The 15,034-nt window shown below is 41.4% G+C and overlaps 1 protein-coding gene across 10 annotated transcripts in view; it reads left to right on the top strand.

Annotated features, from left to right (window-relative positions):
- The window catches only part of LDB2 (LIM domain binding 2), a 329,166-nt gene that overhangs the window by 255,510 nt on the left and 58,622 nt on the right, over positions 1-15,034 (top strand). For all 10 annotated transcript variants that reach the window (XM_053672491.1, XM_037126831.2, XM_037126834.2 and 7 more), the window contains exons 3-4: positions 5,551-5,723; positions 13,636-13,758. In XM_053672491.1, the coding sequence (XP_053528466.1) occupies positions 5,551-5,723; positions 13,636-13,758 (296 nt within the window). The remainder of the gene's footprint in view (positions 1-5,550; positions 5,724-13,635; positions 13,759-15,034) is intronic.

Below are 15,034 nucleotides of genomic sequence, written 5' to 3' on the forward strand. Positions count from 1 at the left end.
AAATAATTGCCACATGTTAAGTGGTATTAATACATTGTTAGTTGTGAACCTTCCTCTTATTCTCCATTTTTATCACAGTTCTCGACCTCTTTCATTTTTTTTTGAAGTGAATTGTCTTTGAAAGATAGAAAGCATAAGCATTTAGCATAGTAGTAAATAATGGATAAATCCAAGTTAAAAAGTCTTAGCATCAGGACTTGAAGAACTTCAAGGCACTTATGATCTGGACATTAAAATTACAATTTGGCAAAAGCATGTACAAAGAGATTAGAGTCACACTGAATAAACTATCAGAACAAACGTACAGATTCTCGAGTTCAGGCATAATTCCTACACTGATTTCCCTGGAATTACTTGAGCATGCCTATTTCACCATAACCTCACCTGGTATATGTTTTAATCTTTTTTTAAATTTTAATTTATACTTTGCTTACTGGTATGAATATTTCCCCATATGATTATTTTCTACTTGTAATTTTTTCATATGAATTACCTGTAAAAATTATTTAGAATTAAAGAAAAGCATTTCTTAATTACACAGAGATGAATAAAGATGAAGTGAGATGAGCTACCCTAAAAGATAAATGCACAGTGGCTGATATTTCCTCAATGATTAAGAGTTCCTAATGTGCGCCATCTATTTTCTACTGGGGAAAAACCAGCCAATATGTATAAGTATGGTATACTTATCCAAACATCCACAAGTAACACCTGCAAGGAAAGATGGAAGCGAGACCTCGCTTCCATGGCACCATCAGCCTGCCGACTCCAACAGCAAGACCTTTGCAGAGTGGAGGTCAGAGGTTTGGAGCAAATCAGACAAAAGGAAACCTTCCCAAGGAGCTACAGCTCAGAGCTCAATACCCAGATTAGCTACAGACAAATGTTTAGCTACTTCTGGACTAATGTTCACCTCCAAGTAGGGTATTATTTAGAGACTCTTTATACACATGTCAGGTGTCTGAATAATTGAAGCTGTGATTTCCTTTTCTCTTTCATAAATACATAGATAAGTAATGCAGACTACCTTCTACTCACCTAGCATCACAGAAAATTTTCCTGGGCTGTCTTCCCCACCTGACTCCCTCTTCCAGCCTGTGGCGCTTTGCCCTAAATGTGTTCGAAAGGTGGAATCTCTGTTTTAATCTGCTCTAGTTTTCATCTCTTCAGGGATATTCATACAGTGTAATTCTCTGCATGGAACACAATGTAGATTTATGTATATAGATATTTAAATTAATTTTAATTCCAAGGATTAAAGTATTAATGCCACGTGGAAGTCTAGCATATGAATGTGACAATATAACACTTAAATGGATTCAGACTTAGTGAGTTTTAGGGGATCACCAGAGCTAAATCTGGAATGTTCGTCGATTTTAAAGTCGTTTACATTAGGCTGTGCAGTGTGGTTACACGATTTTACAAAATTAAAAGGATATTTTAATCTCAGTGCTTCAAAAAGAATACAGCAGTATGTTGATTTCATGAGTCAGAAGAAACTGGCAAAGAGTTCAAAATCACAAATTTGTCCTCTAACTTTATCATCACACTGTGTTGTAGATGCTTAGATACTGGTTAACTCTCTTGTCGGAAATGTGTCTGAAAGGTAGGGGCGAAAACCTGCCTTTGTGGGCCCAGCACCTGCCGTGGTGCTCTGCTCTACTCTGAGTTCTGGGAATGGTCACGGAAGAAATCAGTGAATGAGCTGCAGGGTGACTTCCTCAAGCACGTGTGATTTTTTTCTGGTTGTCCCATTCGCTGAATGTTATCTGTATATTGGGTGTGTGTGTGTGTGTGTGTGTGTGTGTGTGTGTGTGTGTGATTTTTACTGTTCTCCCTTGCAGAACAGAAGCTCTTTAGCAAGCATATTCTCTGTGGAAGGCACAACAGTTTTCCTCCCCATCCCACTCCCCACCCCACAGAGATGTCTGATGCTAATCCCTGGAACCTGTGAATATGTTACTTTAAGTAGCAAAAGGAGCTCTGTAGACTTGACTAGGCTAAGGGCTTTTTGACAGAAGATGATCCTGGATTATTTGGGTGGGTCCCAGGCAATCACGAAGTTCCTTAAAATGAAAGAGGGAGAATGCAGAGGGAGTGAGAGGGGTGTCCTAAGGGGATTCCATCACCATTGCTGCCTGTGAGGATGCAGGAAAGGGCCACAGCCCAGGTGCGCTGGCAGCCTCTGGATGCTGCGAACAGCAAGAAAACCGACTCTCCCCTGCAGCCTCTAGAAAGCAAGGCAGCCTGGATGACACCTTTTAGCCCAGCAAGGCCCATGCCCGATTGTCAGAACTGTGTAAGACAGTTAATGCATAAATAGAGTTTGTGTAACTAAGTTTGTGGTCCTTCGGTACAATGGCAGTAGAAAACTCACACAGCCCCTGGCACACCTTCTGATCCCTTCCGGCTTCGGACACAAAGGGAGACTCATATCTTTGCAGATTCTCATGCTCTTCACTTTATTTTACCTCCGTGTTCGCTACCCCACTCCATGCTGGAACAGGGTGACATTAATCAGGATTCCTATGTTTGCAAAGAACAGAAAGCTAATAACAACTCACTCAAACAAAATTTTTTCTTAATTTTCCAAGTCGAGGGGAGGCACATCTCAAAAAATGGGACCACTGAGGATTAATGGTGGTTTCAGTCCCAACTGAGATGAAGACCCAAATAACCCACAAAGACTCGGTCTCTCTGATCTGCTTTCCTCTGGAGACAAGCGTCTGTATTTCTATGATTTGTGTGTTCTCAGTGGCAAAACTGCCCTCTTTCTTTCAGGGAAAAATACTAATTTGCCCATCTTTGTGGCCTAGGGGCTTGAAAGGGAGCTATGGTTATTTACTGATATGTTAAAAAATGCTCCAAGTGTGTTGGCTTAAAATACAAGCATTGCTTTTATTTACTCATGATTCTGCAATTTGGGCAAAGCACATGGGAGACAGCTCAACTCTGCTCCAAGTGACATCAGCTTCAGGCAGCACAGTTGCAGCTCAAGGATCCACTTCCGAGATGGCCTCACTCACGTAATAAACGAGTTGGTGCTGGCTGTTGGCTGGAAGCTCAGCTGGGCCGTTGGCTGGGAGACGCAGTTCTCTGTCCCATCTCCTGTCACTGCTCCACACAGCCCGGTTGAGCTTCTTGCACTCTGGCAGTCTTTGAGCAGCTGAACTTCGTGCACTGCAACTGACTTGTCCCAAGCACAAAGTGGAAGCTTCTAGTCTTTTTTAAGGTTTTGCTGCAAACTGATGCAAGGTCCCTTGTGCCACATTCTACTGATTGAAGAGGGTCTCAGGACCCAGCCCATATTTGAGGAGAGGAGGCTGCATACACAAGAGCATGGCGACCGTTGTCACGGTTCATTGGAGCCCCCAGAGGAGCAGTCCCCACCGTGAAAATGGAGCTTTGGGAGTGATGGTCCAAACAGCACCATGGGGAAAACAGTGGGGTTGGTCCAACTGTTTGGACAGTTGGTTGCTCCATAACAACCATTTCCTGGAGAGCTGGAAAGTGTCCCCTGAAGCTATGCTCGCTGCCTTTCCCTCTAAGTATATTTACCATACATGTAGTTCGTACATCTTCTAGAGTTGGAGAGCTAATTAAACCTAAAAATTTAGGTCTAAGGTTAAGGAGTCTCAACCTTTTTCTCAATCAATGTCTCTTACGCCATGAAGGGAAATGGTGGTACTATATAGCAAATACTGATGCAAAGGAACTAAATTGTGCAGGATTCATGAGGGATGAACTGTAACGTGTCCAGTGCTGTGGTGTTTATTGCAGTAACCTTTTTTACTGTGACAATTTCTTGGATATAGTCGGGAAATATTTTCACCCTTCGCATGGTTTTTATTTATTCTCCACAGAACAGATCCCAAAATGTCCAAGTGCTACGGCATTTTTGTGGTAAAGTTAGAATATTTGAAATGCATTAAATTAATGTTATCTGTTTAGCGAGGTAGAATAAGATTTTTCACATTAACAAAGTTTTCTTTATAATATAAGCATACATTTTAGGGTACGATGGACTCAAATTACTCCCATTTGAATTTTATATTCAGTGAATGAACATGTGCTACTGAGGAAGAGGTGGGATTTAGGAAATTTATGTTTAAGGATTATTTAGGATGGAATTGCCAAAGATACTGGAGTCTGTAGAACACACTTGTTGGTTGATTTTAACTGCAGTAAATATGAAGTAATAACAACTGCATAAATTATTCACAGACTAGTCATGGATGTCAGGATTCTTTAGAGATCATTTCAGAAAACTGCTGGGCACAGTATTATTTTTATAGCTGTTTTTTCCTAATCCATGTACAAAAGAGATCTGGATCCATATGGAGTAGATTAAAGCTGATTCTTTTAAAATGAAGTTAAATATTTTAAAACATTCAAGTGAAGATTTCATGATCTTTCCTACTAAAGCTCTCTTTGGTGATTTGTTTAATTTAAATATTATTTTTGTCTTTCAGGGGGCCCTACATAGTGAATGTAGGAGATTTATTAAAAACCTTGGATCTCTTGAGAGTGCTTTAGCACTTCGCCTCAAAACCTGCACACAGGCAAAATTCCTGATATTATGAGTTGGTATTTTCAGTGTAAGAGGATTTAAAATCTCTCCTAAAAGCAAGGGCTGGTTAGCTATTTCTGAGCATCGTCATATCAGGGACCTAGCTACTTACCAGTCCCTCAAACTGAAATGGGGCAGAACAGAACACATGACATAAAGGAGGCCAATTTGGACCAAGTGCAAGGCACCAAATTCTTTTTAAACGGGCCTTTTGTTCTGGAAAGATACCCTATCCAACTCCAGAAGCAGCTGGAATGGATAAGCAGTATTCACAGTGGTGTGGCTCTCTTTGTATAGGCAGCTCTGGCTCATGTGGTAGGATGTTCGTTCATTAAAGTAGTTCGAGACACGGTGTTAGAAAGACTGAGTGTTTGGGTATTTGCAGATTTGGAGTTAGAAAGCCCAATGTTCTATTCATATGTTATGTGACTTTGAAACACTCCTAATAACCTTTTTGGTTTTTTCATAATAACGTTTTTGGGTCTCAGACCCCTATGCTCTAGGGGTTGTTCTGACGATCTAATGAGAGAAGGCTAAAATACTTCCCACCCTGCAGAGGACCACATTATTAAAATGTACATTATCTTGAGTAATACTATTAAAGCATGATGGAGTAATTGGCCTGGTAGCAATCTATTTAAAAATCCAAGTGGATTGGATGTGTTTTATTTTTTCAAAATATGTTCACTTAGAGAACATATAGAAGATCCAAAGTAGTCAGTGCGTTGTCTCCATTCTTTAAAAAAAAACATACTAACCCTCAGGAGAGATGACTGTACAAATTTTTTTCTGAATAGTTGGGAACTTTATTTTGTTAACTACAATGCAGAGGGTCATGGCTGTTGATAAAGAGAAATTTGCCTCCTGGTATCATCTCCTAAGATAACTTGTGTCCAGTCTCAGATCTGGGGATGGTGTGGGATGCGTGGGACCGGGCGGATGTTTTCATTAATTTTCCTTTGTCTGTCTTTCTCCCCCAGCTATCGGCAGGACCCTCATCCCCCGCTACTTTAGCACTGTGTTTGAAGGAGGGGTGACCGACCTGTATTACATTCTCAAACACTCAAAAGAGTCCTACCACAACTCATCCATCACGGTGGACTGCGACCAGTGTGCCATGGTCACCCAGCATGGGAAGCCCATGTTTACCAAGGTAGGGGGGCATCGGCAATGTGGCTTGTTCTCTGGGTGTATTTAAGCATAATAATTAAAGCTTCCTTCTGCAACTTTGAGCCTATGTCTCATATCTTGGACACTCAGCACTGTGAGAGAGTCTTTTTTGGGGTCACATGGCTAGCCTCGCAGCAAACACTGTTCTCAGTTGTATGCGTGTGACATGGAGCATTTTCAAGCATGACAGACCCTCCAAATTAAAAAAAGGACAAGTTTGGCTGCCTATTAAACTCAGGTGGCTAAGTTGGAATGTTGGTTTTTAGACAAAGGATCTCCCACAGCTGAAAGAACGTCCTCCTGACATGGATCATCTGATTCAGAGGCAGGCTCCTGTTTATCCAAAGACCATCTGGAACCACAATGATCATCATAGTACCATAGTTACTGAAAAATTCTACAGGTTACTAAAATTAAACCCATTTAAAAGCTAAATTCAATGTGAACCAACAGGACAGGAGGAAAATCCAACTAACCACAACTTAACCAAACGTCATCTTTAAAGAACAAAAATATAAAAGAAATTCAGGAATTTGGAGTCCAAAGGTGGTTTCCCCAAATTCTAGGTTCTGTGACTGGTCAGGCAGCAAGCTGGTTGTGAGAGAGAGACTGAGAAGCATGGGGGGGGAGGGGAGGATGAGGATCAACCTTTGGGGCAGAATTCAAGGCCTTTTGAAGGAATCAAAATAAGAAAGAGAAAAACTCCACCTTCCATACATTCTACACCTATGACCTTTCCCATACACAGATGGCTGATGTATGGAGTACTCCCTCTGGGCAAAGACCTTTCTGGAACACAACTGACAATCCCTTTGTGTCTTCTCCCCAGGAGAAAACTAGTAAGAACAAATATTTAACTACAAAATCTGGCAAACAGAAGCTTATTCTAATGAACACCAGTTCATTGCATTTTGACTAAGACTTGATGTGCAATTAATTTGTTATGCAAGATCTGTCCAGAAGGTAACTAGCCATGTAATATGAAAAATAAAGACATTCATTGAAGAAGATACAAAATACAAAAAACATTGTACACGGGACAATGAGGCCTCAGTCCCCTTCAAAGTAGGCACCGTGGGGCCTCACGCAGTTCTCCCAGTCACCATCAGCTACCCCATCATATTTTCCTGAATCTCAAGGATGGTCTGAAATCTCTTCCCTTTCAAACTTTAGTTTCAGGAAAAGCCAGAAGTTGCAGGGTGTCAAATCTGAGCTGTAGGGAGGCTGAGTCACCTGGGTGATTTGATGTTCCACCAAGGATGCTGCACGAGACATGCTGCATGAACGCAAAATCTGATGCAGATCCATTGCTCTACTTGCTCAGTCGTTTTGAATGCAACGGTCACACGGTGCACATGCTCACCCGATGGTGTCTACCGCTGGTCACTGACTAATACGGTGCGGTTGTTACTGTTCACACATGCACATTCCAGTCCACTTGCCTTGGCTGCCAGGTGACATCGATGTCACACAAACTGTTCTTGTTATATTAACAGTGGCTGGACTTATTCCAGACAGACCTCCTATTAACAATAGCAGCTATCTCTTGTAGTTGAAAACACAAATGACAATCCTCTCTTTATAGTTGAGAGAAGTTGAATTATCAGGGTTAGCAGCAAAAGCCCAAATTATAAAACTGAAGATATGTTTTTTAACTTATGGTACAATACACCAAAATAATAAAAATGAAGCATTTACTACTGAAAGTACTCTTTAATCTTGTTGGTGTAGTTTGATCTCTCTGCTGGCCACGATGGTGTAAAAAAAAAAGCAAAGTCAAAGCCCTGGCTGGTGTAGCTCAATGGATTGAGCACAGGCCTGCGAACCAGAGGATCGTGGTTCGATTCCCAGTCAGGGCATATTTCTGAGGTTGCAGACCAGTTCCCTGCAGGCCAGTTCCCAGCAGGGGATGCACAAAAGGCAACCATACATTGATGTTTCTCTCCCTCTCTCCTTCCCCTCTAAAGATATATAAATAAATAAAATCTTTAAAAAAAAAAGCAAAGGCAAAGATTAGAAAACGCAAAAGTACATCATCAAATGCCACCGACTGTATGGCATCTTGACTTTGTCAATAGACATTTTCCATGTAGGCTGGGGGTTGGATTTTCTCTTTCTTCATCTTTGACAGCTGAGCAGAGAGGAGGCTGCCACTGAGAGACAAGGAAGTTTCCACCGTGTGCAGAAGCTGCAGCCGGAAGGAGAGCTCTGCTGCGTGCAAAGGCACGATCACTGAGATGCTGATTGAACTGGCCTGTGTCTCATTTCATTTTGGAGACATAGAACACGTACAGAGTGCTGTGGATCAGATGGGTGCAAAGATAGATATCTAGTCTTAGTGTGAGCATTGCAGAAAAAGCCCTTCTCTGCCACTTCATTATTTTTATCATTATATTCTTTTGTCAAGGCCTAGTGTTACTTTTAGGTAATTCAAGGAACAAATAAAAATTCCTTAACCTTTAAGGGGGGGAAAATCTATGATAATTACATAAAACTTTTGCTCTAATGAAGGAGCTACTTATAAAACCTGTGGCCATTGATAGAAAAATGTATCCTGTGGTAGCCTTCTTTATCTATTTCCTCAATTTCTTTCTTCCTCAGGCCAAGATTTTTGTATTAATGACAATAGTCACTTGCTTTGAAGATACAGTGTTGTCTGTTCCAGGCTGGCTTTAAATCATAAAGAATATCATTCTCCTGGTGGATGGATAAAGTACTTTTTTTAAAAAAATTCCAATGAAGAAACTAGGCCTTTCGCTGGTGCATTTGTCCTCCTTTGGGCGCATCCCCTCTCAAGTGGCGGAGCAGCGGCCCAGGCACCCGAGGCGCGCACTGGAAGACCTGTGGGTTCTCCTGCACCCAGCTCTCTGGGTCTCCAGCTCCAGGCCCTTAGATCACCCACGTGACTCCTCCAGGGCAGAGCAGTTCTCCAAGTCTTGTAACGACCACTTCCACACTGTGATGAGAAATATTTTTCTCCGGGAAATCTAGCTTAGCTATGTGGACTTCGTCCAGAGGCTAATTATGCTCATTTATTTTTAGAAAACGTGAAAGGGTTCTTTTTTTCCCCCTTAGTGACTATTATACAACCCAAAGAATCTTTCCGATTTTTCTTTTGTTCTTATATTAATTAAAAATAGCTCATCTTCGAGTAAGAAAATAATCAGGCCATTGAGTATAAAACAGTGGGTTTAATGAACTTTCAGTGTCACAAAAAAAATAGTTTGGAAGTCGATGCTTTATTTTTAAGGGGAACCGGCTATTAGTACGTGGCATTACTCACCATGCTATGTGGGGCCCAGTATCATGTGTTCTAATTTAGACTATCAATAAACTCTAATTCCCCAAAGAGCATTCGAGCCTGTGGTTCTGAGTTGCCTTTATGAAAATTTGGTCAACTGGTGAATCAAAAATCAGCCTCAGTCCTAATCAGCAGTAATACTTAATATTCCTCAGGAGTATAGTCCACATTTTGCAATTTCCTGATCCTGGGAACATTATAGATTATGGATAAATATGTAATTAGAGTTTAAAAACATACATTAGGAAGCCTTTCTTTTCTGTATTCAATTTCAAATCAGGTTGACGAGAAGGCTGAAGAACCAGAGGCGCAATCACAGGTTTCAGAGTCAAAGATCCTCGAATTATATTTGAGGGTATGAACCCTGGCAGATGCTGAGATGGGCCCCCTCTTGGGTGCATGTTGGGTGACGTTTAGGTTTTACAAACTAGAACAGTAATCATGGCCATGAACAGATGCTCTCATCACTTCGGTAACCGCAGGTGTATTTTCTTCTAGTCTCAGTGATTTACTAAGCAATGATCTACCACTACAGCCAGGCATTGTGCAAGCGCACCCGCCGGTGTCCTGTCTGAGTACTCATTCTTGTCTTTGACGGTCCACCCATCATTCTAGCCTTAGCCACACTCTACCATGTTATCCTCCAAGCTGTAGACATCTGTACTCTTATCTTGACTAACCAAGTTATTATAACATCAGTGACCTTACTACTCTAATATATGAGTCTATGTGCATTTACTCATACAGCATCTCTAAGTAACATACAATGAGTTTTATGCAACTCTTAAATCTAAAAGCACTACTTAGTGCTTCCCCACTGATGAATCCACCGAGGTCTGGGGAGAGTGGAGCTCTCAAAGAGGCGCAGAAGCTCCTCACCCTTCCCAATTCTCTTCCCTGTACATCTCCTCCATCTGGCTGTTCCTGAGTTGTATCCTTTTATAATAAGCTAGCACTGTAGTAACTAATAATAATAATAAATAATAATTATTATTATATAATAACAACAACAACAACAACACTATTCTACGCATACTATTACAGGCACAAAGACCAAGGCAACTAAATAAACACACCTAAAAAGCACGTTCTATTTCATGAAAGCTCTATGGGATTAGTATTGTACATGGAACTACACTGTCCATATTGCTTCATAATCAGTCACAGAAAGAAAGGGGTTAAAAAGCTACCAGATAGTTTGAGAAATGTTCTTTTTTAGTTCTCTTGTCCCTGGCCTAGTCTCCAGCTAGCACGTGACGGGCGGAATGCCTGCCAGCCTCTTTCTTGTTGATCCTCCCGAGACCATCTGTGCTGGGGGCATTGATTAGAGTGTGTCTGCTGGGATTACATCTTTTCTGTTGCCATGCCAACTAATCAGCTGATTTTGGTTACCACAGAAACAAAATGTCAGAGCACATAGTAAGGTAACATGAATTCAGCACAACAGAAAATGTTTTCTTAATTGGGGACCCTTTTGATTTTAGATTCCAAGTGAAAGGCAGCTTTTTCAAAAAAGGGGGGTAACTTTAGATAAAAGCCACATTAATTGTATTGATTAAGAGGAATGCAGAGAATTTTTTTTGAAGAGTGAAAATTCATTCCCCTGTATAAGGAATGCCCATTTTCTATCATTTCCAAACAAGAAATATATATGTATATATATTTCTCTCTCCATATATATATGGAGAGAGAGAGAGAATGGAGAGAGAATATTCCATTTGTTGATTATTGCATGTAAAATAAATCACACAGACTTCTATTCCCTTTAACTTCCAAAATGGAGGCAGGGGGTGGAGAAAAGGCTTCATGAGGCTTGGGAGGAGGCTGCAGGTATAATTACTCAGGGAAGACCAGCAGCGACCAATTCTCCATCCTTTCGTTCAGAATAACATCCAACATAGCCGACTCAGATTCGATTCTAAGGACCGTGCTCTTGCACACAATCTGCCCTGAGTAAAGGCAACTCCTTGGTTTTAGCTAAGAAAGGAGGAGCCCAAGGGTAGTTACAAATTTCTCTTTTGTAGCCCCCATGACAGTTTGACTGCCGGAAGTGTCCTCAACCAGTGGCTGTTGCATAGAAAACAAAAGACTCAACTTTTCAGATGCTCCAACCCAGTAATTCATCAGAAGGACCAGATCCAGGCCTTCCCGTTAGGACATTCTAGTCCAGTAGGAGTAAACCAGGGCCTCCATCTGCCCTGGGTTGGTGGTTCACAAACAGAAAGCAAATAGGTTAGATCATTTCAAAACATGACATTTAACTGGGTAATACTCATTTAAACGTTCAATAATCCTCTCTCTTAAAAGAAACCAGCACAGGAATATAACATCCAAATATTCCTATCCTTGTTGTCCAGGCACTTCCCTGTCATTTGCTGGCTGTGGTCACCTCCCTTCTGTGGAAGTCTTCACTGCAGGTGGCTTCTGTCATGCTAACAGCCTGGGGGAAATTGTGTGGCTTAATCTCCATGGAACTCTTTGGGAACCCTTAGTAAATTAATTCCAACGCTGAGATGCTCCAGAGGTGTAGTTTGGGGACACTAGAATCTTCCCCATGTCCGTGTGCTCAACATCACGGCTAAGGTCAGAAACAGGGCTCTGAAGACCACTCAGCTGGGGAGTTTGGGGGCAAGGTGCCCACACGCCTGAAATTACCTACAGATTCTGCTCATTGGAATTGAGTTAGAGGTCTTCACCCAGATTATTAATAATTATCTTCCAGGGCTTCTGAGACCTTTGATAAAGTGGAAATGGCAGGAGTTGACAGCATCTTTCTTGAGCAGTGCCCTGTCCCCACCCATTACTAATTCCCCTGCACTGGTGTTTGTAGCTTAAAGAAAATGCTACCTTAAATTAGACTCTACCAAGAGCACCTCACCCAGTGCCTAGGACATAAACGAAACTCAATATGGCGGCTTTTTGTATTAAATTCCCAGAGAGAAAGTAAGTATTAATATTTCATAAAAGGCAGCTATAAACTGCCAATTATCTTCATAGACTATAGTTTCAGAAATGATCATATCCCTATTGAGTTAATCATTGTGTTTTTTTTCTTTTAAGTTGTATAATGCAATGATTTCCAAAGTTTTGTTTTGTTTTTTTCTTTGCCATAGGAAATATTTCTTGGAAACTTTTTGGTTAGAAGCCCAATGTAGTAAAACAAATAAAACTGAAGCTGACCTGGTTGCACTGAAGATGGGAAGGGGTCTCAGAGTCCAGGTGGAGGCCAAGCCCCACCCCCCAGCAGAGCCCCCGAGGTGCCTCTCCTGAACCCCCAGGTCTCCGATAGCTCTGTCCACCTGGGGTTCTGTGTTGTCCAATTGCATTTCTTTGAGCTCTAGAGCTCTTATTTGTTGACAACCTGTTACACAGTGGGTGCAGTGCTAGAAAATCTACATATAAAATTTCCTTTTATGTACTTCTCCAACAGCCCTGCCTGAGGATATTTTTATTCTCATTTTACAAATGTGGACACTGAAACTTAGGAAAGTCGATGGTCCCAAAGTTTAGAAATGAGTGAAAAGCAGAGTCAGGGTTCGAATCCAGTAATTTCTGACACCAAAGCCTCCATCCACTATTTTTGGACTGACTGCGTCTCTAAGGCCACCATGGACTGAGTAATGAGTTGTGATGATTTAAACTGGACCAGTGTGTGACCACCACTACCGGTCTTAGAGTTGAAATAGACTCAGTGGTGTGAGATTGCCTAGTATTTTCTCACATTTAAAGTCATTAACAGTGAAAAGAAAGATAAATAAAATAGGAACTCCATGCTAAACATGATCTGAATATCAAAAGACTAAATAACTCCCCTACCAAAAAATAAAAAGCTCCCCATCACTAATCTGCCTACCAAGGAAGGGAGCCTCAGAAATTCCTTTTTATTAATAATACATATTTTTCTTAGAAAGATAAATTTGCCACCACCCCTAAAGGCTGGCCCTTTATGCAATCAGAATTTGTCATTGCTGATATGATGTGATTTAAGGAATGTACTTTTAAATAGGTTCGAATTTCCACTTGTCAGTAACTGATACCCACTGCCTTGGGTTAAGCATTGTCCTCTGGAATTTTTCCTCGGAAATGAGAACCTCTGGTTGGATCATCTTACAGTATGTCACACTTCAACACGAATAATTAGATATGCTCTCCCAAAGTAGGAGCAACTGAAATTAGAACAAGAGTGCAAGCTCCTATCATCTAAGATTCATGAAACTGAAAAAAAGAAGTTGGTAGGAGGATGCCGTTTTGTGGAGTCCAAAGTCTGTGCCATGCATTTTGGACATAATCTTGCTGAAAGATGGGGTTTGTGAGCATATTTACAAGTGAAGAAATGGAGACTCCCAGTTCCGGTCATAACTAACACGGTTACAACTAGATCCTAAGCAGCTGCACTGTCTTTTGAACCCACTGATTCTTAGGCTTGTACCTGTCTCCGTATGCCATGGGTCAGCCACTTGTGTCCCATTTTGTCAAGGCTCAGAGCCACCCAAGGACAGTCAGAGAGGCCACGTTGGGTAGGTGACATGTGATTTAAAGAATTTGGGCATTCACAATGTGCACAACAAATGAGTGTGTCGTTTGTTGCTTCTAGGTGTGTACAGAAGGCAGACTGATCTTGGAGTTCACCTTCGATGATCTCATGAGAATAAAAACATGGCACTTTACCATTAGACAATACAGAGAGCTAGTCCCAAGAAGCATTCTAGCCATGCATGTAAGTAATTTTCTTTCTCTTTCACTTTCTTTCCTGTTACCCCTCATTTTATTCAAGGAGGAAAAGTACAGTTTCTCTGCGAGAGAACTCCAGTAGTCTTCACACTTTACCTAATTAATGCCAAATGTTGAGTTTTTCCCTTAACCATTTTAATCCACCAGCCCCTTTTCTCCTCCTTTGTTTCCAGTGTGGTGAGTTCAGAGCCTTTTCTGTTTGTTTTGATACTTTATTATTTTAAACTCTGAATTGAGGTTACCACAATAAACTGTGCTTTTCTTTAATTCCATTCAGTCATTATCCAGTACTGCTCTGCCTGGGCTAATAAACTGGTTATATACAACTGGGAAAAGAAATAAGACACAAAATAGGAAAAATAAGTTCCAGTTTTGATTGGAACCATCTGAGGGGACATGGGGCCCACAGACCTCAGATCTGTGTCGAACAGTGTTGACCTGTTCTAACCACTGTTGGAATGAGCTAGAATATTTGGGGTTCTCTTGGCTTCTGTTGGATGTAAATCACTTCAGATTTATTGAACAACAACTAAGTGCAAGAGTGCATTTGCTGCCGATCTGAAGATACGTTGCAAAAGGAAGACTTGATGAGAGCTATCAGGGCAATCTCTGAAGAAGTCAAAAGGCACTGACTCAAATAAGCCCCTTCCCTTTCATACGAGATATGGCACTTTCTGGGGAAAAACTTGGGAGAAAAGCCAGAATTAATGAGCCTGACGTTTAAGGCCCAGTATGATCAAGAGAATAAGATAACAGTAGTTGGCATTTGATGCGTGTTTCCTGTGCCAGGCCTTGTCCTAAACATTTTATGTATATTATAATTAATCCCCACAGTAACTTAGAGGAGTGAGTTGTCATTCCTTATTCCTGTTTTAGAAGGGGGGGGGGAGTGAGGCTCAGAGTAGTTTAACCAGTGGTCCAGTATTTTTCAATCTGAAAGATGTCAACTCAGCTGGTTCTGACTCCAAAACCTAGACTGTCGGACCAAGTGGCCCCTAACTATCCAACTCCAGGCCACCTCTCCAGGCTTTTGTTCTCAGCCCTCCCCTCCCGGCTGATTAACCCAATCTCTGCCCTTGCACTTCCTTTTGTGGCCACTCCCACACCCTCCCTCTCCCATGACATTGCTCTGCCTCTGCATAACCCAAGTCTTCCTCAATTTTCAAAGCCCAGTTCATGTCCGTCACTCTTCTTGAAGCCTTCTGGAGTAGCCAGTCTTATTATTCTCAAGATAGACTGAGGGCAGTGGGCGTAAACCTGGG

This window comes from Artibeus jamaicensis, unplaced genomic scaffold (assembly GCF_021234435.1).
Source record: "Artibeus jamaicensis isolate MK-2021 breed Jamaican fruit bat unplaced genomic scaffold, CSHL_Jam_final contig_76, whole genome shotgun sequence".
NCBI lineage: Eukaryota > Metazoa > Chordata > Mammalia > Chiroptera > Phyllostomidae > Artibeus > Artibeus jamaicensis.